This window comes from Ailuropoda melanoleuca, chromosome 12, assembly GCF_002007445.2.
Source record: "Ailuropoda melanoleuca isolate Jingjing chromosome 12, ASM200744v2, whole genome shotgun sequence".
Taxonomy (NCBI): Eukaryota; Metazoa; Chordata; class Mammalia; order Carnivora; family Ursidae; genus Ailuropoda; species Ailuropoda melanoleuca.
In genome coordinates this window covers 21,588,929-21,614,870 of record NC_048229.1, presented here as the reverse complement: position 1 = coordinate 21,614,870, position 25,942 = coordinate 21,588,929, and the positions used below count along the sequence as shown (strand labels likewise).

General features: G+C 53.4%; 1 protein-coding gene across 1 annotated transcript in view; it reads right to left on the bottom strand.

Moving 5' to 3' along the window:
• Positions 1-21,086: 21,086 nt before the first annotated feature.
• The window catches only part of MN1 (MN1 proto-oncogene, transcriptional regulator), a 48,575-nt gene continuing 43,719 nt past the window's right edge, over positions 21,087-25,942 (bottom strand). The window contains exon 3 of the mRNA XM_034638032.1: positions 21,087-21,277. Within this exon, the coding sequence (XP_034493923.1) occupies positions 21,087-21,277 (191 nt within the window). The remainder of the gene's footprint in view (positions 21,278-25,942) is intronic.

The following is a 25,942-nucleotide window of genomic DNA, read 5'->3' as shown; positions in this document are numbered from 1 at the left end:
CCGTTCCCTTTTCAGACCATTGTCCTCTCATTGGCGCCAGCCGTGTTCTTCTCTTGGCCGCTTAATTAACAGTATTATTAATGCTGAGAGGCAAGACTCGCCCAGAGCCTTTCTCATAGCAACTCACACTTGGGAGTACGAGCCGCAGGCAGACAGGAAGCAAGGGCTGGTGCCAGGAGATGCCCCCTCCCACCTCCGGGGCCCTTCACTTGCCAATGCCCAGCTGGACCCCACGGCCCCACCTCCCCGGGGGCAGCCGTGGAAGGCCCAGTATGGAAGAGTCAGGGAGGAAATGGCAGGCAGTGAACCCCGCGTCCAGGTACCTAAGGCTGATTGATGAACCCTGTTCTGAGCTCTGGGTCCAAGTCTTTTGGGGAGAGACAGGAGAGCCCAGCCCTAGGTTGGGCTCAGAAACCAACAGTTGTGTTCTGACCACCTCCATGCGGAGAAGAAGCACAAAAGTAGATGGAAAACATGCCCAGAAGCTGTGTGACCTTGGGCCAACCCTCCACTGTCTCTGTGCCCAATTCCTCTTGTATAAAAGGAGCTTACAAGGCATGTGGTCCTGGGCTAAGCCACCTAGGCGCCTTATCTTACCCACACCTTGTTCTGGCAATTTCTTACTATATAACAGATAACCCCAAAACTTAGTGTCTCAAAGCAATAGCAGTCATTTCGTTTGCTCACAGATCTATAATCCTGCTGGGGACTCAGCAGAGATAGCTCAGCTCTGCGCCCCCAGCGTCAGCTGAGGCAGACCCACTATGGAGAAGAGGCTCGGCAGATTGGTCCTGGTTGGGAGCTCAGCTGGGTCTCTGCTCCTGTCCGCAGGCTGCTTGAGGTCCCTCATGACATGGTGGCCAGGTTCCAAGAACGAGCATCCCAAGAGAACCAGCCACAAGGACGTGGCATTTTTTATGACCAAGCCTTGGGAGTCATAGCATCACCTCTGCTGTACTCTGTTGTTCCGGGCCATCACCAGTGCCCACCCGGCTTCGGGGAGGGGGGTGGATTTAGGCTCTATTTTTTGGTGAGCGAGTCCTGAGGCACTACCAGGGCACAAGGGACAGGAGATATTGTTGTGGCCATCTCTGGAAATACAGTCTGCTGCATTCTTCAGAACACCTGTGAGGTGGGTACTATGATCATTCCCATTTCACAGATTAGGAAAATGAGGTTCAGAGAGGTTAAATAACCTGACCAAAGTCATATAGCTAAGTGGCCGAGCAGAGATTTGGACATATGCAGTCTCACTTCAAAACTTAGGGCTTTCAAACTTTTTTTCTTTTTTCTATTTTTTTTCTTTTCTTTCTTTCTTTCTTTTTTTTAAGCTGCAAAACGTTTCTTTCTAATAAAACCTTCTGGGGAAGATCTGTGAAAGACGGGGGTGGAGGGAACAAAGTGAGTGAGGGCCCTGCCGTGGCCTCCATGTTCTCAGAAACTCAAGTTCCCAAGAAACAGTCCAAACCCCCTGCCCCGGGGTAAACTGCTCCCCAAGTCCCATTTAGGCACCAAGGAAACCTCACTCCATCATCTAGCTGGTCTGCTGTTCTTTATCCCTGGTCCCATTGTCTTGTTTCATGGGTTTCCTGCATCTCTGATTCTCCTCCAAGATAATCCTAGAGGCCCCAGGTGCTTTTCCTTGCCCCATCCCCCCATCCCATCTCCTGGTTCTTATTGGAGGTGATGTTTAAAACAAATAGCAGTCAGCCAGGTAAAGGGGGTTGGAAGAGGGGTCTAGGCGGAGGGATCAGCATGCAGGGAAGCCCTGAGGACACGGTCGCTGGGGCACAGAGCGTGAGCAGGAAGTGACATAAGCTGAAGGTGGCAGGAAGGGCAGGGTCAGGGCATGCAGGGCAGGGGGCAGGAGGGGAGGGACTTTATTTTGTGGACAATGGGGGACAGAGTGGATGGCCAATTCTAGCTGGGGCCACTGTTCCTGTCTCTGGGAAGCTCCCACCAAGGCAGCTCCCAGGGACAGAGGAACATAGATGTGAGGAAGAGGGGGTGACTCATCAGAGCCCCACCCCAGGCTGCCAGCCCGGCGGCTCCCACGATGTCAGCCCAAGGCTTCTCCCCAGCCCTGGCCCCGCCTGAGCGTCACTTCCCAGGACGCCTGAGGTGTTCCTTCTGAGGTGGCTTTGACATGAACCTGTTTTAACTTTCAGCACAGGAGTTTAAAAATAGCCACCTTGTCACAAGCTGTAGGGAAGAGAGACCCCACCCACCCACCCCCAGGTGAGAGGTGGAAAGTNTTGTCAGAGCCGCACCCGTGGGTGCCACCCTTTCTCCCCACGCTGAGCCCAACCGGGGCAACTTCGTGCCGATTGGCTGGCACCCGGTGCTTGGGAATCTTCCGCGGCATTAGGGAGATCATCCCGGGGTTCGGTGACAACTGCCAGCTTCGTTCTCTCTCCTCTGAGGGCTCGGTAAGAGTGAGGAAAAGATTCTTGCAGCCTTCAGGGGGCCAGCTGGTGATCCCGGGGAGGCCTGCCGAGGTCTTGCTCAAAGCCTGGCTACCCACCTCGGTGAGCCTGGATTCAAGCCTTCTCCCTCTCCCCCGCTGGCGGGGTGAGCTTGAGCCATGGATGTAACCTCTCCGGGCCTCGGTTTCCACATCTGTAAAATGGGGCCCATAACCCAGGGAGACCAGGGAGGCACTGGAGGGCAGCTTCTAGAAGGCTGGAGCTGTACTCCCCCATGCCCTCATGCAAGTCCAGCAAGTGGCCGCTTCCCACCTCTGCTCTTGGCGGAGAGCATGGCCCGTGGGGACAGCCCGGGTGCCTTCAAGCTGCTTGATGAATGTTCCATTTAGTGCAATAAACAATACAATTACTCAACCCCTGCAAACTCCACTCTGAGTGGGGTGGGCAGGCAGGGTGAGCAGGCAGGACCGGCCTTCGGAGTCAGCCCTGCTATTAATTACAGGCACTTAAGCCCAGCTCTAGAAGCTCATGTCACACCTTGGCTGCTGAAAGGCTGGGTGTTGGGGGGGTGGACAAAGATGGTGTCCCGTGGTCCTTCATTAGGGCATCCAGCAAAGCAGGTGCTGCCAGATATGGTTTAAGGAAGACGCTCTCCCTTTCTCCCCCACCATCATTGCCTGTTTTCTGTCACAATAAATCTGCATGACAAATAATGACCCACCCTAGGTGGCATCCAATGCCAAGCATCGACTGCTCCCACATCTAGAGCGGTCGGTCAGGTAGCTCTGCTCATCTTGGCTGGGTTCGCTCTCCTATCCGGGGCTCAGCTGGCTGTTGGCTGATCTAAGCTGGCCTCAGCAACTCAGGTCTGTTCCATGTGCCTCCCATTCTCCAGCAGGCCAGCCCAGATTTCTTCTTCTGGCGGCTGGGCAAGGGTTCAAGACAGAGTGGAGAGAGCAAACTGTCTTGAAAGCCCAGCTGGGAACTGCCAGAGTGCGGTTTCTACCACATTCTATTGGCTAACCCAGGTCACGTGGCAGAGGCCAGCTTCAAGGCGTGGGAGAGAGACTCACCACTCCATGGAAGGAACTGCAAAGCCACGTCATAAAGAGGCAGAGATAGGGGAAGGATTGTGCCGGGGGAGGAACCGAGGCGTTTTCATGCAGCCTACCACCACCAGCCCCACAGTCTAGAATTTATGGGCGCCAGGTTTGGAACAGCACAGACATCCTGGCTCTTCCTATTTGCCAGCTGTGGGACCTGGAGTGAGTCCCTTCACCCCTCTGCACCTCCACGTCCTTATCTGTAAAATGGGTATAATAATAAACACTGCCTCCGAGGGCATTGTAGGGTGCAATAAAATAATTCCCGCAAGAGGCTTAGCTTAGCGGCTGGCACGGCATTGAGCTCTTCAGAAGTGGAGGTGATTATGATTATTAATATCTGTAAAAAGGAGTATTAATACCCACCTAGAGAGCAACTCTAAGAAACAATAGGGTTAATGAACCGTGGAGGTGCCTTGGAAGCCAGGAAAGACTTGCATTTATCAGAACTGTTTTACTCCTATGAGACAGAAACAAGTCTAATTAGCTTAAGGAGAACAGGGGATGTGTTCTTCTCTCTCATCGCCAAAAATTGCATGAGGATGCCAACCTCACCTGGACATTTCCTTTGTCTTCATCTGCTCTTCTCGATACTAGTCACCTTCTTTCTCTCAGACCAGCCTCTCTTGGGAGCAGGGAACACCCTCCTTGCCAGCCCAGGGCTCAGCTCTGTGGAGGAAAAGAGCAGAAATCCCAGAGCAGGGATCTGATTGGCCCAGTGTGGGTCACATGCCCATCTTTAGACCAATCACTGCCGTCAGGGGGTGGGATATTAAGACTGGCAGCCCCATTCAGAAGCACATGTTGAGAAAAGGAAGAACAGGTGTCTGGAAGGGAAGGGAGGTTTGGAGAAAACCAAAAGGCCTGCTTTGGTCCTGCTCAGACCTACCCTCCAGGCCCGCTCGCCCCATTGGACAGGTAGAGTTCCCCAAGTCTAAGCAAGGTCAAGAGACTCAGGCTACACAGCAGGAAAATAAAACCTCACTCCCCACACGATGCGATACCATGTCTCCCCGCGGGAAGAATCTTCGGCTCCCGGGCAGCCCGGCTCAGCACCTCGTCCAGCCTGGCCAAATTCCCCTGAATCTTGGTCCCTGTCCATGAGTCCCTGGCATGCTCACCGGATGAGCCATGGCATCGGGCTGCTCACTCCTGGACCTGCTGCCACAGCCCAGTGCTGCTGGTCCATTCTGCTGAGTCTGGGAGTTGTCAAACATCTCAGGAGCAATTGCCCACATATTTTAGGTCGGGCCAAGGCAGCCTGCCTTTGTCCAGCATCATTTGCTGTATATTCCAAAAGAAATTGGATCCATATGGACCAAATTCCTCCACACTCATCTCACACGGGCCAGGGTTTGGCACAAAAGGGCCGAGTGCTGTGGAAAGGCTTCTCTACCTTCCCTGGCGGCCAGAGCATAGCCACTAACACCAAGGGGATGACAAGCCCCTGGCCAAAGGCACAAGCCGGGCCTTCAAAGCCGAACCCCAGAGGATCAGAGCGGGACAAAGCCCGGGGACAAGAGGAACCTGCTATCTCCATGCCCCGGGCCGGGGGGAAGGCTGGGAACCGCCTCTCCCACCGGCTGCCTGCAAGCGGGAGGCATGGAGTCCAGAACTCGGGGCTCAGGAGTGGGACCAGCCGGGCACCCCATCCCTACCCCGCCATTCTTTAGCTGGGTGGCCACGGGCAAACCTCAGTTCCCAATGGGATCGAGCCCATGGGATAGTGATTCAATAATAACAATGAGACGAGGAGTGTGAACATAAATGTTTGCGATCGTATTATTTACGTTGCCCACACCACTGCCATCACTGTCATGACCACCAGCACCAGCACCATTAGGCAAAGCCAGCATGGATAGCTCCATCCCCAAAGCCACCGTCCTCCTCCGGTCACCATCATCTTTCACCCAGAGCACTGACCACCCTCCCTGCCTCTAGTCTCACTACGTCCAAAACCCCTGTTCCTGCTCACAGTTCTTCCGTGACTCCCGCCACCCACAGAATAAATCCCGAGCCCTTTCATCAGGCAACTGGGGTCCTTGCCACTCAGATCCCTTCCCACTTTGTCACCCACGCCCTACAGTCCCAGTCGCACCAAATGGTTTTCCTCTCTCCCAGTTAGGCTTTGCTTCCGCGTGCCTCCAGGCAGGACCGGGCACCAACTGCACCCTCCACGCAGAATGTTCCTCCCGGTTCCCTGTCAAACTCCCAGCGACACTCCTGAGCTGAGCTCAAATGGCTCCTTCTCGACAAAGCCGCCACTGAATTCCAGCTAGACAGCATTGCCTGCAGAAGGTTCTGGGCTTCTTTGTCGAAAAGGGAGTCGAGCAAGAGCTGGAGAGGAGTGTTAAAGACATGTTAGCACCAACAGGAGTCTCTCCCCGATGTCATGAGAGAAATTGGAAAGGAGGTGGCTCACTAGGGAATCGAAATTCTCTCTCTCCCATCCCGCCGATGGAGGGGAGTGCGCCCCACCCTTCCAGACAGGTTAGCAGGTACGACGTGCCAGGCAGGGTACCCCCTACCATCCTCTCCGAGCAGAGCCAGCCTTACAAGCTTTGGGGGGTTCACCTTTTAATGGCTGAAGTGACACCATTTATCCTTCTCTGAAGCAGACATTCCTAGTTCAAATCCCAACCTCAGCCTTTCTTGCCTGTTCGGACTCAGTTTCCCCAGCTATATTTGGTGGTATGAAAGGACCTCGGGGAACGCTTCCTGCCCACAGCAGGGACACCCAGGCTGTGAATCTGGCAGACCTGGATTCCATCTGGCACACCCGCCCACCCTTAATGCGAGAATGGGAGCTCCCCGGCAAGCTGGCTGGAAGCTTCCACTCTGACTCCGCTCGCTGGAAGCAGACTTTGAGCTCCGAGCGGATAACGCCCTGCTCCTCGCCCTGCTCCTCGCGCAGGGCACTTGTGGAGCCTGAATGGTGCTTTCCGAGCACGGAGGCTGGCACGCCAGCAGCCCCTGCAAACACTAGCTGGCCATGACGCGTGGCTCTTCTCCATTCTGCTCTGAGAGTCCCCTGGCCTGGGGCGGGAGAGGGGGTCAGAGAGAGAGCCCAGGGAGGCTGCAAGCCTACGGAGGCCAAACCCGATGCCCACCCGCTCCCGTGATACTCCTTTAAGCGGCAGCCTGCGTGACACAGCATTTGGCTGGAACCCTAAAAAAATAATTTAGGAGAAAATGCAAACGACACATGAAAATGAGCGGCAGATGGTGCCCGACTCCCAAACGAGTGCCACCCTGGTCCCCTCCTGGGTCCTACTGTAGCACCCCGCATGTCCCCCGCATCCAGCTGACCCACTGTCCCCTCAGGAGCGTGTTTGGAGAAGCCAGCTGAGTAGGGAGGGCCCAGAGGAAAGGAGGGAGAGGACAGAGCGGCCCATCATCGGCCTGCTGACACATGGCCGTCTCACACCACCCCAGCAGCTCACTCCTGCGTGTCAGGCCCTGCCCTGGGGATGTCGTGAGGATCTGATCTGATCCCTCTGCTCCAGGAGGGAGGCAGAGGCTCTGAAACCTCCGTGCCTTAAAAGACAACTCTAAGTGAGGCGTGTTTACCTCACTGGCTCATTCCTGCCACCCTTTCTGCTCTCCTTGCACTCTGGCCACTCTGGGCTCCTTGCAGTTCTCTGCACACATCAGAGTATCCCTGCCCCAGGACCCTTGCACTTGCCAGTTCCCTGCCTGGAGGCCATTTTAAATCTCACCTCTTCAAAAGAACTGTTCTGATTCCCCAAAATATAATAATCCCAACCGATTCGTCTTCGTTAGAGTCTCCATTCACGTCCCTTAAAACTATTTTCACAACTAATAATAACGCATTGGGTTGTGCTTGCTTATTAACCGGTGGGGTCAGGTTCATTTGTTCAGCAGTGTTTCACCAGGTCCTAGCACCATGCCAGGAACACAGAGCTACTCAAATATTTGTTCGGTAGAGAAGTGGTATGTTCCTTGTCTGGGGACTTGAAGAAACAAAGAATAGGGTTCTGAAGCATGAATAAGAGTTCACCAGGTGGGGAGTGGGGACAGAGGTAAAAGAGGCAGAAAGAACAGAGAGACATGAGCACGGGGGCCTGTGGCAGTGCGGTCTGGAAGTTCGGGGCCCACCAGTGAGCTTCGCATGGCCTGGCTTAAAGCCAGTTCCCCCTTTCACCATGCCTTTGGGGGAGTCACTTCTACTCTCTGAGCTCAGTTTTCTCATCTCCAAGTCGATAGGGTTGGGCGAGGCTTCAGCGAGAAGATTTGCAGGCTTGGCACGGTGTTGGACTCGCAGTCAGCTGGAAAAACAAAGCAGCTGAGATTTTCAAGCAGAGACTCAGCTGAGGAAGGGCGGGAGGGAGACAGACAGGAAGGGTAAGAGGGGGAGGGGGAGGGGGAAGGGAGGGAGAGAAAACCTGACACATCTAGGCCACGAGGCAGTGCTTTCAGAGAGCCTTCTGGCACTGCGGGACAGCCAGGTTCTGAGAAGAAATCTTGGCTAGGGACATGGCCCAAGAATTGACCAGGTTGGGGATGGGGGTTGGAGTCACATGACCCCTGAGTATCTCCTTTGAGGCCTCTGTCTCAAACCTCTATCCTTGCCTTCACCTCTCCTCCTCAAGGTCCTGGGCTTTGGCAGTTTTGCCCTGAAACACTTGCTAACTGCTGGACCTCTCCCTAGCCTGTGCCCTCCTCCTGAAATGCCCTTTTTCTAGCTATTGGAACTCTCAGCAATGGTACCTCAGTCAGATGTTGTCGCTCATGTCCCAACCTCTGGCCACTTATCAAGGGGTGATCAGAGTCGTGGCCTCTGGCCTCAGGGTCTGGAAGTTTCTAGACAGTGTATCTAGGCTTGGAAGAGAGGGCCCTGTCCACGAGATGGGGAGTTCCTCTAGGACTGGGATAGGGTCAGTGTTGCCAGGCACAGAGTAGACAGTCAGCTTACATTTGGCGAATGAGTAAATCAGCAAATGTTTGACCTGCAGGAGGAGGGGAAATGACTGGCTTCTGCAGACTTATTTTCACTTCTGTTGCTTACCGGCACCCCAGCCCCATGAGGCAAACCTGATCTTCAATCCAAACGTGAGAAACCGCGGTGCAGGGGTGGCCCTGGTTTGGCCGTCTCCAACCTCCTCTGGGTCCCTGTGCCTCTTGGGGCCTCGGTTTCCCCAACTGGAAGGGAAGGAGTGCTCCCGAAAAGGGCCAGCCTCCTGAGTGTAGGACTTACGTAGTCCACGGGACCCCCACACTCATAGGGGTCCATGCTTGGTTTCAGGTTTTGCTGTCTCTGTCTGAAAATCCATAATAGTTTTACCTCTGAACTCGTGTTTTGTAAGTGAAGTCCTGCAGAGACAAGATGCAGGCAAGACACGTGTAATACGCATGTCCAGGGCTCTGTCTCTGCCCGGCTCCCTTGTAACTTTCTCGCGGTCCTCTGTGCATGCGTGTTCGGTGAAGGGCGCATCAAGAAGGTAAGCAGTCTGCGTCTAAGATTGAGTAAGTGGGGGTGCTGCCAGCCCCGAGCGGCCCCACTTTCCACCCGAACTTCCTCGGAAGGCACTTGAAAAAACACGGACGGCCAGCCCGAGAACGTTGTGGTATCCTGTCTGATCCGTGTTTACGGATGCTGAAAATGACACAGAATGAAAGGAAGCTAGTGCATGGAATGACCCATCATTCCTCCTCCTTCCAGTCCTCCCTCGCTTCCCTCATCGGTAAGCCCAAGGTAGAGTGTCGGCAGAACGCGCTGGTCTCAAGAAGTGAAGGAAAAACAGCCGAGCTCGTTTTCAGTAACATCTCCACTGCTCCCGATAAAACAGAATGCATATGTGTGCACGCACTGCGAATACGAATCGTGTAATGTTGGTGATTCGGCGCATGAACTGAACGCTCTCATGTTTGTGCTTAAAAGTGGCATTGCACTGTAGAAAGATGAGTGGTAAAATTCGCGCTGATAATTTCAAAGCGTGATTTTTCTTTCCTTAGAACCACAAATAGCCAGTAAAAACCATCATGGCAAGTGGAGGGAGAGACTACAAAAGAAACGGAAAACCTCACATTTTAGTACCTTTTTTCTGCTTTTTAAAAAATATTTATTTATTTGAGAGAGCATGTGCGTGAGTGGGGGGAGGGGAGGGAGAGAATCCCAAGCAGACCCCATGCTAAGCGGGCAGCCAACCCAGGCTCGATCTGGGGACCCCAAGACCTGAGTCGAAGGCAAGAGTCAAACACTCAACCAAGCCACCCAGATGTCCCTTTTTTCTGCTTTTTGAACCAGGGGCCCACTTTTTCATCTTGCACCGGGCCCTATAAATTATTAGCCGCACTGCCCTGAACTGGCAGGAAGGCTGGCCCGCCCAAGTCTGAGCACGTAGCCCACAGCCCTTGGTCCCCCAACCCCAGACCGAGCTGGCCTGGCCTCCCCACTATAAGGCGTCAGCAGTCACCAGGATGGGGCAGCTGGGGGGTTGGGGATATCAACCTGACCTTCACCAGCTGGCCCAGAAGTCAGAGTTCCAGACCCCACATCCAGAGGATGGGCCCAGAGAGTCTAGATGGGGCACTGCTCCTCCGTGGCCTTCTAACCATCCCCCTGCCCCCCTGCCCCAAGTGGTAACAGCTGCTTACCAAGAGGGGGAACCTGCTGTGAACCCCAGAGAGCAAAGCCGCTTTGTTTCGGAGCTGGGGCTGCGCTAAATGTCTTCACATCCAGTAAGTCAGTCATTCAGTCCTCCCGGAAATCCTCCAAGGGGCTCCTTGAGCCCATTCGGCAGGTGAGGAAATTGAGGCCTGGGGCAACCTGGGTGGCCTCAGGTCACAGGGACAGCAGGAGGGCCCACAGGTTTCGAACTCAGGCCTAGCCGACGGCCTTCAGCATCCCACACCGCCTGCATCCAGCTCCCAGTGGCGCCGGGCTCTGGGGACCACGGACGACTCCGGCGCTTCCTCCCCGCTGCGGGCACCGGTTGCAAGGCACTCATGGCCCAGGCTTGTTGTCTTATCTTCAGGCGGGTCATGACCCTCATGTCCATTTCAGAAGCCCATCGCTGTCCCACCCCCACACACACCTTGAACACAATACAGGGGAGAGGTTCTCAGAACACCCGAGCGTTCGGGGTAGAAGACACTGGCTTCCATATCCTCCCGTGAGGTTTGCTGACTCCACAAACCCGGGTACCTGGAGACACGGGTGTAGACATAATGCTGCCCAGACCAGTGTGTGCTCCATAAGACGGGGGCTTTGCCCCGTTTCCCACTAGGTCCCCCGAGCCCGAAGCACTGTCGCACAGAGCAGGGACTCAGTAAATATTTGCTGAGTGAACGAATGAATGACATCATGACTTCTAGCAGTAAAGGATCACACTCTGTCGTGCGCAATCCCGACATCCAGAAAGGTTCTAATAACAGCAGGTTCTTAGATTCGCGTGCCTGGAGGTCATTATTTATCCCATATCCTGATGAGAGCATTCCAGTGCTTTCTTATATTTGTTTGCATTCCCCCGGAGGTGTCACTGAGGGCATAGGATACGTCCTATGTTGCTCACCCTTTTAAGTTCTCCCAAATTCTGGATTTGCAAACACAGCCGGCCCCAGAGGTTCCCTGCACGATGGTGGCCTTGGTATCTAACAAGGTTCAACTCTGTACATTATACACATAGTAGTTACAGGCAATCTCCAGCCACTGAGAACCCTCACGTCCCCCCCCATCACCCCATCTCACAGATGGGTAAATGGAGGATCTCAGAGGCAAGTCATCAGGGTCATACGGGGCGTGGAGGGCAGAAGCAGCCTAGCCAACGCTTGTCAGTTGCTCCTCCCTATTCCCTTCCCCTCCCCCTCTGCTTGGCCTTGGCGCCTCAATGAGCCCTTTGTCCTCCAAGGGGCTCAGAACTCCTGAGGGTCCCTCCTCCTTGGGACAAAGGCTAGAGGAATAGAGGCTGCTTGGGGTGGCTGGGGGGGCTCCAGAGGCAGGGCTGGGAAGGATGTGCTCCTGCAGTGAGATTCCCATGGGGTCAGGCTCCTCCCACCCTTGGGGAAGGGTGAAGATGGTGGGGACAAAGGTTCCAGCCACAGCGCACACTGTCCGGGAGGTCCCCCAGCCCCCCCCCCACCAACCCCCACTCCAGGCCTCCTGTAACTGGCCAGACCTGCAGGGCCCAAGCTCCAAGCAAAAGGAGGCGCCAGAGAAGCAGGAGTTCCTACCTCCCACTGGAGGGCTGGAGGGGAGGCTGCCGGCAGCCTGGAGCCCAGACCCTGCCCTGCTAGGAGGAGGGGGCACCGAAGTCAGGGACCTCTGTCTCCTAGCCTCTCCTCCCCACCTCCTTGATGAACAACAGCCAAAAGGAAGAGAGAAGATTTGACTGGGTCCCACCCTGGGCAGGCAACAGAGCATTTATCCAGTGATTACTGTATGCAGGACCCAGAACGGGGCAGGAAAAACAAAACGAACCTGCCTGCCCCCTTGAAACTGGCAGGCTTTGAGGCCTCAGTCAAGTGGTTTACCTCTCTGTGCCTTTGTTCTGTTCCTCCTGGGTCCCCACTATCCCTAGAAAAACAAGGTGACCATGGGAGGGGTGAGTCCCCATGTTGGCTCAAATCTCTATAAAAAGTACAAGCAGAAGAAGACGAGCCCTTGCATGCCCACAAGCCGGGAGCTCGGATCTTCCCAAATGGGCATCCGGCCTGCCGCTCACTTCCTGGGTGACCTTGGCCCACAGATGACATATCCCCGAGCCTCACTTCCTCCCCTCCCATTGCTGTCTGAGCACTGAGCACGCAAGGTAAGCACCTGGCCAGCACTTGGGGCACAGGTGGTGATCGGAACCTTTGGCTGGACAGGTTCTGATCACAGGCAAGGGTGTCCCCTCAGAGCCCACAGGAGTTCACCGTTTTCAACTTTCCCCTTCAATCTTTCAGAGAAATCTTGCCTTGGGAGGTATCCGAGGCTGATACTGTTTTAAACCCATTTTTCAGATGGGGAAACTAAAGCCCAGAGCCAGGACTCTTGGCTGGTTAGTGGGAACTCGGCACCGGCCTCCTCACACAACGTGTTCAAACCCCACCATGTGCCCAACCCCGCTGGCCTGGGACTTCCTGGTGGCCGCAAGAGCACAGGCAGACTTTTGGATGGGGACTCAGGCAGGTCGGGGTTCTAATCCCAGAAAATGGGGACAAGAAGCCCGAGCTTACAGTTTTGTGCATGGGAAGTCCCTGGGCACGTGCGCTGCGAGAAGGAGGCAGTACCAGCAGCGACAGCTTTATTCCCAATCCCCTTCCTGCCCCCAGAAAGCCAGAAATGGGACTGGGAACCCCAAACCAGTAAGAGACAAAATTAGAGGCTCTAGGTCATGTAGGGGGCATCACGGCTACTCCCTGATGTCTCCAGGTCTCCCTGCATCCCCAGAGCCTGACGCTGTCACCCCTGGCCTGGCAGCCTCTGCACACACAGAGATCCTTGTGTCACCTCCCTCAGCAAAATAAAGGAAGATGAGTAACTGACACCCCGTGAGCTTTGGTGAGAGTTGGAGATGCAGAAACCCGCAAGACAGGCCAGGCCCAGGGAGCAAGGTAGCAGGTGCCTTGGAATCAAAACAGAGAAACTCAAGAAAACACTGTGGGATCCCAGACAGAGGGGATGCTGGGAGCTTACTTTGGTTTTTGTCTTTAAATGCGCCAGAGTAAGAGGCTCAGAGGATGGGGACTGGGTTCCGGAAGCCCCTTGCTGTTGTGCTTCTCTACAAACCCTGGGCAGGGTTATCACAGCCACCCCACTACTCCTCCGACATGCCGAAGATGCTCCTACCACAGGGCCTTTGTACATGCTGTTTGTTCTACAGATATCTGCTTGGCTCGCTCCCCTACTTTCTCAGTCTCTACTCCAGGCCCTCTCTGAGGAAGCATCCTTGGGCTGTCTCTTGCCCCCCTCTATTTCTATGAGTCTTCATACCGGTGTTCACTTGTGACCTGTTGTCTGTCTTGTAAGCACAGCCATCGGCAGCCCCAGGAGTGTACATCAGCCCGAGTCAGAGTCCGAGCAATCAGCTCTCACCCCGGGACACAAGCTTCATCCTCCACCTGTTAACCTCAACAGCAGCCAGAGGTGAAGAGGCCATCAAGCAGGAAAGGCGAACGAGCAACAGCCCCTTTTATTCACCCCCTATCTCGTGAGGTCCTACTGCGTGCCAGGCCCTGTGCCGACTGCTGTGAATACACACACATTCCCCCTCCCCCCGAGAGGAGCTGCCCTCCCTTCCAGTTACCCCTGGAGCCAGATCTCAGGACAAGGGACAGCAGGAGACGGCAGGGAGGCAGGGCATTGGGTCCCAGCTCCATTGCTGACTGCTGCATGACCTTGGGCCTGACACTGGCCGTTTGGAGCGTCCGTTTCTTCCCATGTAAAGTGGAGAGATTGAGCAACGTTTCTGGAAAGTCTGAGGCACGGTGACACATGAGGTGTGCCAAGGCAGCCTTGAGCAATTCCCAATCTCCCAGCAATAAAGGCACTCCTCTTTCAACCCCGCAGAGCTTTCTACTGAGTCTGCTCAGTGCTACTAGGCCTTCAACACTTCTCTCAAGCGTGTCAACCTTGTTTTCCAACAGACGGAAGGTCTCGGGCTGGGAGCTTTCATCAGGCGATGTCAAACGGCCATGTTTTCAAGGGGTTTATTTTAGGATCAAGGTAGGACATATTGGTACCTTTCCACTAGACTCCCTCTATTCTCTTCCATTCTTGGGGGGAACACACCAAAATGTCCATGTGACCCCAGCTTAAAATGCATCCAAGCGGCAAAAGAGAGTGTAAAACTAGACCCCCACATGCACGGGCAAATGATTTCCACCAAGGATGGCTAAGCAATCTCCCATCTGACAAAGGAATGGAAAATGTCTTGAACCGATGGTATGGGACACCTGGACATTCTGGAAACAAGGAACTCTTACCTTCGCCTCAAACCTAAATCAAAATGTACCACAGAAAGCTAAACAAAACCATCAGCGACTAGGAGCAAGCAAGACCTTAGGGAGGACGCGGGCAGCTCTTGCCATCAAAGAAAATTGCTAAAATGGACTATATGAAGTTTGTGAAATTTTACAGTGTTTGCATTTCAAAAGATCATGACAAAAAGCCACAGTCTGGGACATAATATATACAACACGGAGAGCAGGGGCTTGTATTAGGCAATGATAAAAAGACAACCCAATTAAAAAAAAAATTGGGCAAAAGATTTAAACAGATACTTCATGAGAGAAGACATACAGATAGCAAATAAATACATGAAGACATACTCAACATCATTAGGGAAATAAACATGACAACCACAGTGAGATGTCACTACACCCATTCTAGAATGGCTTGAGTTAAGAAGACAGATAATATTGAGTGTTTGCCAGGGATATTAGGAGGAACTGGAATTCCCACACATTGCCATTGGGAATGCAAAACAGTACAACTCTGAAAAATGGTTTGGCAGTTTCTTTTCTCTTTTCTTTTTTTCTTTTTTTTAGAGAGGGAGGGAGAGAGAGGAAGGGAAGGGGCAGAGGGAGAAGGAGAGAGAATCTCAAGCAGGCTCCACACCCAGCATAGAGCCCAAGACAGGCCCTGAGATCATGACCTGAGCCGACATCAAGAGTCAGACACTTAACTGACGGAGCCGCCCAGCTGCCCCAGGTTGGCAGTTTCTTAAGAAGGGAAACATGCACCTGCTATACAACCCAGCCATTCCAAAAAAATTAAAGCCTACGTCCACACAAAGGTTTGTACATAGATAACCATGGTACTTCTATTCCTAGTAACCCAAACTAGAAATAAATGCATATCAACAGGTAAATGAGTAAACAGACTGTGCTATGTCCACAGGAGGAAATGCCATTCAGCAATACAGAGGGAGGGACTCCTGACTCATGCTTCCTTTATAGGACATCAAGACGCAAGAACGGGCAACGCTAATCAATGGTTGTAGAAGTCCGAAGGGTTGTTGCTTGAGGGGTGGGCTGTTGACTGGAAAGGGCAGGAGGGAACCTTCTGGGAAGTTTGTCCTGTGTATGATCTTGGTTTGGGTTACACAGGTGTAGACATATGTGAAAATGCACCACATTGAACACTTACGATCCATGGGTTTCATCGTGTCTAGATCATGCCTCGATTTTTTAAATGTGATAAAGGGGAGTGGGGAACAATGGGTTAAATAAACGAATAAAAATCCCTTTCCAAGATGTAAAATGGTGCAGCTGTTCAGGAAGCAGTCTGGCGGTCCCTCAAAAAGTTAAACATGGGGTTACCATACAACTGGGTGATTCCGGTCCTAGGTATACACCCAAGAGATTTGACAACATGTGTTCACAGAGAAACTGGCACCTGAAATTTCACAACAATATTATGTATAATAGTCCCAAAATGTGAACAGCCCTAATGTCCATCAACTGGCAACTAGATAAAAATGTGGTATATTCCTACAGCAGAATAGTATTTAGTCATTAAAAAGGTGTGAACCTGAAAACTTCAGGCTAAGAAAAAGAAATCAGCCAGCAAAGAACTACATATTGTATGATTCCATTTACATGAAATGTCTATAATAGACAAAGCCATAGAGACAGCAAGTAAATTAGTGGTTGCCAGGGGCTGGAAGGAGGGGGTAACTGGAATTTAATGATCACAAGTACAGGGTTTCTTTTTTGGGTGATAAGAATGTTCTAGAAATGGATAGCAAGGATGGTCACACAACATTGTAAATACACCAAAAGCCACTGGATTCTACACTTTAAAATCATTTAAATGGTGAGTTTTATGTGACGTAAATTTTATCTCAATAAAAAAACGTTTTTTCAAGGTTCCCGGGGCACCTCGTTAGGCCACGTGATAATTGCAGAATTTGGTACTCGCCCACCATCACAACCACCTCAGGCCAGCCTGGTCTGGGGGCCCAAGCTTGGCACCTCCCACACCCTCTACGTCTGCTGCAACACCATTGCCATGCCCTGGGTGGGGTCCTTCCTGCCCGTCCCCTTGTCAGTGGGGGAAATCCATGGTTCTCTCTGCTCTTGGAATCTTTTTCTAAATTTTTTTTAAAGGGAAAGGGGGATGGGACATCCTTCTTTGCACTTCCCCCTAGCTCTGGAAGAGCAGAGGGTCCACCTGACTCCTCCTCCATTCCCTCGTCAGAGCTGGGTGGAGGAGGTATATGCTGGAACATTCTGGTAAGATGGTGCTTCTCTGTCAGTTTGGAAAGGTCAACCTGCAACCTATACCCTACCCTGGAGCCCTACCCGGGGCCCTCCCTGGGGCCAACACGCACCCCCATGTTGCAGCCCCCAAGTCACAGGTCCCCACCTACCCCCAATGACGTGCCAGTCCATGGCTCTCTGGTTCTTGGGCCCTCTGAGACACTCCTTCATTCATTTCACACCGACCTGAAGTCTCCTTAATGCCCGCACCCAATGCTCATCATTCTGGCGTTTCTCTTTCCTTCCCTGGGTACTGAATGGGGTCATACACCACTGTCACTTTGAGCAGGAGAGCTTTAAAGGTTAGAGAGATGTTTAAGCTTCTCCAAATTCAAGTGAATATACAGGCCTTGTCCTTAAAACTTCATATTCTGACAAATATGCCTTTGCCTATATAAAGAAACCCTTAAAAGCTGAAGGGAAGAAATACAACAAAATTTCTGCCAAATCAGGGTAAATTTATAGACGATGAACTCCTATTCATCCTTCAAAACCCCACATGGACATAACCTGCTGAAGAAAACCTGCCCTAAGCCCCCTCCATGGGATTCATGAATCTCACAGTGACATTTGTCCTTTGTACTGCCATGGGTTATGATGGGACATAGTCCCCTCACGTTTAAATGTCAATTTCCTTGTGTATCTCTTCATCCCCAAACCCCCTTTTGTATACTAATGTCTTGCAATGACCTTGAGTCTGAGGCTGTAGGTACCAGAACGAAGCTCTTGCCCAAAGTTTGGCAAAACTTTTACGGGGGCTGGAAGAGGGTTGGTGCTCACAGTAACCTGCAAGCTAGATGTTATTTGCTCCATTTTTAAAAAAGATTTATTTATTTATTTATTTATTTATTTATTTATTTATTTATTTAAGAGAGAGAGCAGGTGGAGGGGCAGAGGGAGAGGGAGAGACAGAATCTCAAGCAGACTCCCGCTGAGCTTGGAGCCCCATGTGGGGCCAGATCCCACGACCCTGAGATCATGGCCTGCGCCAAAATCAGGAGTCCCGGGCTTAACCAACTGAGCCACACAGGTGCCCCTATTTGCTCCATTTCTGAGACAAGAAAATGGAGACCAGGTTTGAACCACTTGCCCAGAGACCATGGTTATAAGCGGAGGAAGCAACATCCAGTCGGGGACAGCCAACCCCAGACCGCTGTCCGCTGTGCCACGCTGGGAGAATGACGCCATGCCAGCCATGCATGCGCATGGAGCCCTCCTACCTGCTGGGTCCATCCACATGTAACTCCACAAGTTAGACCCATTTCACAGAGGAAGGAAAGGGAGAGGCTATGCGCATAACCTGCAGGAGGTTACAAAGCTTACTGGGATCTGAATTCGGATCTGAGACCCAAAAGCAGCCCCACAGGTTGACCACCTGGGTGGTCTCTCCTTGCCCCCACCGTCCCACACCAATCAGATACCAGTGGTTTTCAGTCCCAGGAGGGTCATGCCTCCCAGGGGATATGGGGCAATGTTTAGGGAGTTTTGGGTTGTCCCGGGGACGGGGGGAAGGGAGAGGTGCCCCTGGCATCTAGTGGGTAGAGGCCAGGAATGCTGCTCAACGTCCTAGAGGACAAGGGACAGACCCCTCCACAAAGGATGATCCAGCCCAAACGTCAAGAGTGCCCAGGTTGAGAACCTGAGATGACCCAACCGAGAACAGCATCGATGCACGCAGGCGCACGCACACGCACACGCACGCATGCGCATTACAGCGTCCAGACCCGCGCTCCCATCCCCCGTGGGATTCTGCACAGAGGGGGTGGGGGAAAAAATAAAGCAAGCCCCACCCACAAATGTACCACAGTCACCATTAACGTCATATTTATTGTTATTTAGCTGCTCAGGAAAACATATACAGGTATATACAATATGCATGAATACAGAAGACTGCACTTTACATATTTTTTTTTAAAAAAGAAAGAAAAAAATAACACTCAATTTCATGAGCTATTGTCACAGTCTTCCAACCAAGCATTTCAGAAATGAATTTCTTTTAAGAGTCAAAAAAGATTACAGGATTGCCTAACACACAGCAGAGTTAAGATTTTATATTTTACATGTGCAATAACGTTTTCGTTTTCTTTCCCAAAAAGAGTTTGCTATGCAGTACCGATTACCAGTGTTTGGAGTCTCGTGGGTTGGGTGTGTTTTTAATTTGCTTTTATTCTTTCCATTAAACCAAATTTAATGAAATAACATCCTTTTGCTTAAGGCTATTTTTAAAGCTGTTCCATTCTGGGGTCATGGGGAGCAAGAAAGTTTAAAACTTCAGGGGTTTCCGACGTTGCTAGGACCACGAGCTGATGGCCAGGTGCTAATGAACTCAACGCAGGGAAAGTCAGAGACAGAAGTCAAGACGCTTGGCTCCCCGGCCTTAAGCAATGAAGGAGAAATCATTCCTGTTTAAAAAATAAAGTGATAAAGCTCTCAAACAGCTGTACATTGTGGAATCGGAGGGGGCGTGGAGTTTTGCTCAGACTACGGCTGATTTCTCCTGTGGCCCCTGGCAGGAGGGACACTCTCTTTCTCTTTCCTCTGGTGGCAGAACTCGGGGACTGAGTCAGTTCACACCTTCTCACTGCTGATCAATTCACACCACCTGCCCTTCTGCCTGCCTTCTGTGGGCCCCCAGGGCCGGGCCCCTGGTCCAACGGTCCCAGCAAGGACCATCCAGACGCAGACCCAAGCCAAAAGGGCCCCCGCAGGAAAGAAGAGGGAGGGGAAAGAGCAAGATTTTTCTGGACACTCTTCCCCCTTTGCTGAAAAGTTCTTTGAAATAAACAATGTGGGTGTTGTATGGTGAACCCAAAGCCTTCAGGTCACTTGCTTAAAAAAAAAAAGAAAAGAAAAAGAAAAAAAAATCCAGGTCTAGAAACTCTGGGGACCTGGGGACAGAGGGGAGGGGGCGCCAGGCTCAAAGTAGAGCATTTAGTAAGACTTGCTCTTAAGCAAAAATAGAAGGAAAATGGGGCAGTTACTGATTTGGGTGAAGAGCTATCAGTCACTTCCTGTCTGACCCACCCTGGAATCAGTGTGCCCCTCACGACCCGCCCCCCCCCCCCAGCCCACNCTCACGACCAAAAAAACCCCCCCCCAGCCATAGGAGCCTTTTGTAGGCATGCACAGCACCAAAGGTGCCTGCCCGGCCAACCCTGGGCCTCCAACTGCCACTCTGGGTCCTCTACAGGGGCTCGTTGCTGCCTGCTCACCTAGCCGCCCCCCATCTCTGCTCAGAGATTATTCCTTGGTGAGGCGCATGGGATATGGTTCGAGTTTTGCAACAGGCTGAGATTAAATCAAAAGGGGGGGGAGTTCTGGGGTTAAAGAAAAGGGCCCAGGCATCAAAGTCATCGGTCATGTTCATTGTTTCCTTCGGAGAGCCCCCAGGAGCCTGCCAACCTCTCCAAAGAAATGCACACCCAGGTTCAGAGAAGGCTGAGCCTGGGGGGGGGGGGCCTTCCCTGAGCCCCTGGAAAAGTGCTGACAAAAGCCTCGTCCCTCCCAGGGATGGGGGGTTGCCCAGGTTGGAGGGGGAGAAATAGATGGGGAGCGGGGACAGAATGGGAGTGGTGGGGAAGATACACGCAGTCCCACCTCCTTCCTCCCGAGGCAAGGTCAGGCAAGGTCTGGCTGGGAACAGCGGTGGGCAAAGGTCAAGGGCTGAGCATTGATCTTCCCCCCAGCTTGGGCACCCAGGACCCAGCCAGCCTGGCGGCAGCAGGACACAATCCAAAAGCCCCCAGAGACTCTGCAGGCTGGAAGGGCACCATCCCCCACGCACACCAGGGCTGCTTAGCATAGCGTGAAAATTCAGAGCCTGGGCGTTTGCACAGAGGCCCAGAAAAGGAGAGAAAACACCACTGTCGAACATTCCGACTTCTTCCCACTGAGAGGGCTGGACACGTCATCACCTCCGTTGCAGAGAGGACAGCTTCCAGCAGAAGACAGAACGAAGCTGAAGGCTGAGCGTGTGTTTGTAGGAACGAAAATATATATCTCTCTATTTTCTTAGGGAACAGACAAAACAAAATCCCAGGCAGAATACCTAAGGGGGGCATTAATTGTTTGGCTCCTGCCTGACTGATGACAGTTGGGTGTCAATATATAATATCGTGATGACAATTTGACTTTCGCCCGGCAATATTCCAGAACTACTATTCTCCAGGATTTCCATTTTAATAAGCAGTGAACAAAGCAAAAAGGGGAAAAAAAAAAAAAGGCTGGAAGTGGGGGGGAGAGGAACGAGAATAAAAGAGAATAAAAAAGAAAGTAACTCTTGTCTTATTACGAAATAACAATGCTTGGACATACAGCAGCATGAAAATAAAACAAGGAAAGAGGTCATCTAAAAAACGTATGCCAAGATTACCACGAATGTCCCGAATCTGTTGGAAATGTCGGAGTGCAGGGACCGCCAGGTGGGCACGGAGGCTCGGGCCTTGGCGTCGCCCACGTCGTCTGTGCAGTGGACAGACAGGCACTGCAAGTGGCTTCCCGGCTGGGTGGCTGAGGCCTTATTTGCAGGGAGGTCGTGGGCTGCAGAGAAAAAAGGAAGAAATGTTAGCAGCAGGCTCAGCTCTACGGGAGGCCCTAAGGGGGGCGGAGTGGGAGAGGGAAGGGAAGAGAGGCACTGTCCACGCCCTCTTTTCATGCCTGAAGAGGGGCTGAGATCTAGAGATGTTTGGTTCAAATCCCCCTGCTGTGGATTTGAGCCCCTCTGGTGGCTATGAGAGACCTCAGCGGAGGGTAGGACTCTGACTCAGGTCAGGTTCTCCCCCCCATCAGGAAATGGGAGCATTGGACAGGGTCAACCCATCTCTGATGGACTAGAGTTCCCAGAAGATCGACTGGACGTGAAATCAGTTGGGAAGGCTTCCTGGAGGAGGGGTATCCAAACTGGGCATTAAAGGATATGTAGGAGTTCGCCAGATGCAGTTAAAGGGTAGAGGGGAGGATTGTCTGGGTCTAGGACACAGCCCTTTCTCTTGTCATCCTCTGGACATTTGCTAGAGGCCTACTGTGTGCTGGGAACTTCCTGAAACAGTACCACACTGCTCAGACCAGTAATGATGAAGAGTCCAGACTCCCCAACCAGACCAGTGCCCTTTGCCCATCCCCAGCTGCCTTATGAAGGGACTTATGGTGATGGGGGTGAGGGAGTCTATTCCCCCCCACACCCTCGATGAAAATCCCTTCCATTTCCTTTTCACTCAGCCACACAGCACTAGAAACACCAAAGACCATAGTGATGCCTGAGTTAGATAGACTTGTGGGGAAAGGAAGTCTGACAACCACTCACACCTTAGTATGAAGTACATTCAAAGAGAGTAAGAGCTGGGAGTTCTGAGGTAGGGAAGGAATGCAACAGTCATCTCGGGGGACTGCTAGTTTACTGCTGCAAGTGACCAATGGTTCTGTTCTCAGACCTACTATGTGTCCATGATTATTCTCATCACTCCCCTTTTTTTGAGCCAGACTCTCAGAGAGGAGAGGAGACCTGCCCAAGGTCACACAGCCAGGAAAGGGTAGAGTTGGGCTTGAACATGGGTCTGTGGTAAATTTCTGACTCCGAAGAAGTGAGCAAAGCTGGAATTGGGGGTGGGGGGCAGCTCCGGCTAAGGAAGCACACCCAGATACTGAACTCCATGACCGGCCCGCCCTCCTCAGCAGGGCCCTGTGCCAGGCAGCAGCTACCCCGCCCATCCCGCCCTCTGGGATTAAGGGGGGAGGCCTCCCCTGGGAGCTGAGCCCCAGCCTGCAGAGAAAATCCTCCCAGAGGACGGGCCAGGCCGTGACTAACCAGGCTCCCCCCTGGAGTCCCAGAGACACCCTGTTTAGGACCCACATGCCGGGAGCAGCTGGGGCTGAGGAGGAAGATTCTTTCCCTTGCACCTTCCCTCATTCATCCAGTTAATAAGCCCTTCCTGAGTCCCTACTATGTGCCAGGAGTGGTTCCAGCCCTGCGGATCCGGCAGGAAATCAGGCAGACGCCATCTTCCTCCTCCTCCTCCGGGAGCTGGCGGTGAAGCCAGGAGAGAGCGTCCTTGCAGTCATTTTTGGAGTCACAGGCACCATGGGGCTTGAGTCCCAATCCCAGCCCCACCACTGTATGGCAAGGGGTCTGCCACTTTCCCTCTCTCCGAGCCTTAGTTCCTCATTGCTGAAGTGGGAGTAACATCCTCTCCCTTGGGCCTCGTAATGGCCTGGCATGCAGAGAGGCCCCCCCACAGGGCTGCTGGAATAGTCTCTGGAGAGGTCAGGAGGTGAGGGGTCCTTGCGGCCATCTAGAGGTCCCCAAGCCTCATCCCCTCCTTGGGACTGGCCAGGTGGGCACGTTCCTGCCCATGAGACTGGCGTCTATGCTCCCATTTCCCAGAAGGGGAGGCTGAGGTCCTGAGCCCCAGGTCTCAACGCTGGTTAGCAGCAGCGGCGCTGGGATGCTGCTAATTTCCACACCTGGGGCAGAGAAGGTACCCCGGGAAGCCGGGGGCCTCAGATTCAGCCCCTGCACCTCTGCTCTGGGGCTCAGGCTTGCTCCAGTGACGCCCCACTCCCTAATCCGCCAGAAGGAATCTTGTTCCGAGCATTGTGAGATCTGGATTGGGGGCGGGGAGCATCTGCCAGAGAGAGAGAGAAAATTCTAAAAAGGATTCCTTACTTTACTTTACACTCATTATCTCAAAGAGCTGACACAGCAATGCTTGTGCCCATTTTACAGATGGGAAACTGAGGCCCCTTGTCAAAGTCTACACAGCTAAAGAAAGACGAGACCCAGATCCAAGCTCCTGACACCTGGCTCCCTTGCTCTGTGACTGCCGTGCCAGGAAGGCGAAGGTAATTCGACATTTCCCGAGGTCTGTGCTCAGACGGAAGAGGCCTGCGGACCTTTCTGGGAGCTGGATTTGCCAAGTGATGTTTCCAGACTGACCCAAATGGCCACATGTCCTCAAGATGCCATATTCCCAAGTTATAGACGACTCCAAGGCATGCCGTGTGCCAACCGTACGGACAGCTGCTCTTCTTACTTGGGGAGGATTTAATGAGGGCGTGCCAGGCACACAGCTGAACACGCCCGTGTGTTCTCTCATTCCATCCCCCCCAGAAGCCCAGCAACTGGGTGCCCCTTCTCCCCAGACTAGAAGGGCACCTGGGGCTCAGAGAGGGTGAGGGGCTTGCCCAATGTCACAGAGCATGGGCTCAGGATTCCCCAGCCTCTGCCTGGGACGAACAAGAGAGTCTGGTATCCACGGGGAATACTTTTAAGAGAGAACGTTATTCTTCAGTTTTTGACAACCCAAGCATGACCAAACTCATCCTCCCGCAGGATTCACTCCAGCCGGGGGGACTCAACACGCCCTAGGACCGCAGCTCCCCCCCACCTCCCCGGGGCTGCAGTCCCACAGAAGCCGCCTCAAGTCAGGGCCTGCCCCGCTCCAGAGAAGCCCTCAGTCCCCGCTCCTTGCCGGTGGCAGGCGTGCCAGCCCCCGACGCCAGGACCCAGAGATAATAACACCCCTTGCTGAGCACCCAGGGTTGGGGGGACACCCTTGGAGTTACTCAGTGTACCAGGGACACCGATGCAGACTGTCACATTTTCCGCTTGTTAGCGACCAGCCTCCCCCATCAGACTGTGGCTGCAGCGGGAGGGGGCAGGGGTCTGTTCACCGAAGCACCCCACACACAGGAGGCACTCAGCGGGGGCCTGCGGGCTGTGGAGGGACCCTCATCCCTAATTGACAGATAGGAAGACTGAGGCCCTAGGTGGGGCAGGGAACTGCCCAGGGGTCACCCAGGCCCAGGCCAGCAGCTTGGACCGGCCCTCTCCTTTGTGTCTGGGATTCCCGAGTGCTGGGCTGAGGTGGGATCTCGAAGCCCCCATACCTGGGCAGCTGGCCCCATCTGCAACCTGGGGATGGAGATTCCCGGCAGGCCCGTCTCCAAGCAGCTTGCGGGGATCATACAAGAGAAAGAGGGGATGACACTGTGCATGTGGGGGGAATCAGTCCTCGAGGCAGGGGTGTCATCAACTCAAAACTTCTCACCCCAAATGGGCCTCACCCCGTGCGGGCAGCACAGGGACTGAGGTGAGGGGATTCCGGTTCCCAGGACCAGATGTCACTCCCGCCCAGCAAGGGCAGGCCGTGGGGACAGTTTGTAACGACAGTCCCCTACGGGCCAGAACCGACCACCTCAGTTCCCATGTGCAGGGGCAGGGCCTGGAGGGGGGAAGCCCGGCCCCTCCTCCCCATCCTTCTTCTGTGCACACAAGTCCTAGCTGATCTACCGGCCCTTCCCCAGCACCCCCTCCCTTCACAACACAGCACGCCAGCCACTCGGTCATTTCTGCCACCAACTTGGAACCAGGGCATGGAGGTACCGGCTGCTTCCTGCTTCCCCACGGTGACCGTGAGACCTGAGTCGGATCAATCCCCAACAGGGACGGCAAATGCCATGAAGGGAAAGAGGGGACCTTGAGCCGGTGGCAAAGAAGTGACCGCACGAGTAACAGGCGGGATGCCGTTTCTCCTACAGGGTTCCAGCATGACAGTGCCTACCCTTTGCAGAGCACGGGGCTTTCGCGAACATCACTCCAGCTCCTAGAACCTCAGCCCTAGAAAACGGGGGAAACAATAGCACTGGCCGTCGTGGAGGCAGCGAAGAGGATTAAATGAAATGATTCACGTCAAGGGCTTAGCATGCTGCCCAGCACAGAGCGGACTCCCGCCCGACGGCGCAAGCGGGGACCTGCAGGGCCAGCAGGGAGGGCCAGCGACCCTTTCGCCAGCCACGACCGGGCTGAAGGGAGAAGGGGACACCTCGTGGTTCCTTTCACTTCTTGAGATGCCGCCCACGGAGGAAGCCGTGTGTTCTTCCTTTTTTTAAAGTCGTCAAAACAGGCCTTGTCACCACCTTGCTAGGCACTCAGTGTCCCCAGGACTGGGGTCCAATTTGGGTGAGCCACACCCTCAGGAGTCATGAGCTCCGTGGGGGCAGCTGCCACCCTCCCCACCCCCCACCCCTCCCAAGGCAGGGCTTGGTGGCATTGGCAACACCACAGGGATCTGTCCCCGAACCTTCAGAGAAAGGACTTCTGGCCACCTCCTATCCATCCGGGGTGTGATCTGGGCAAGGTGTTAACCTGTACGTGAAATGGGAACCAAGTTCGCAGGCTTCTGGGAGGATTAATTGAGATAACACAGG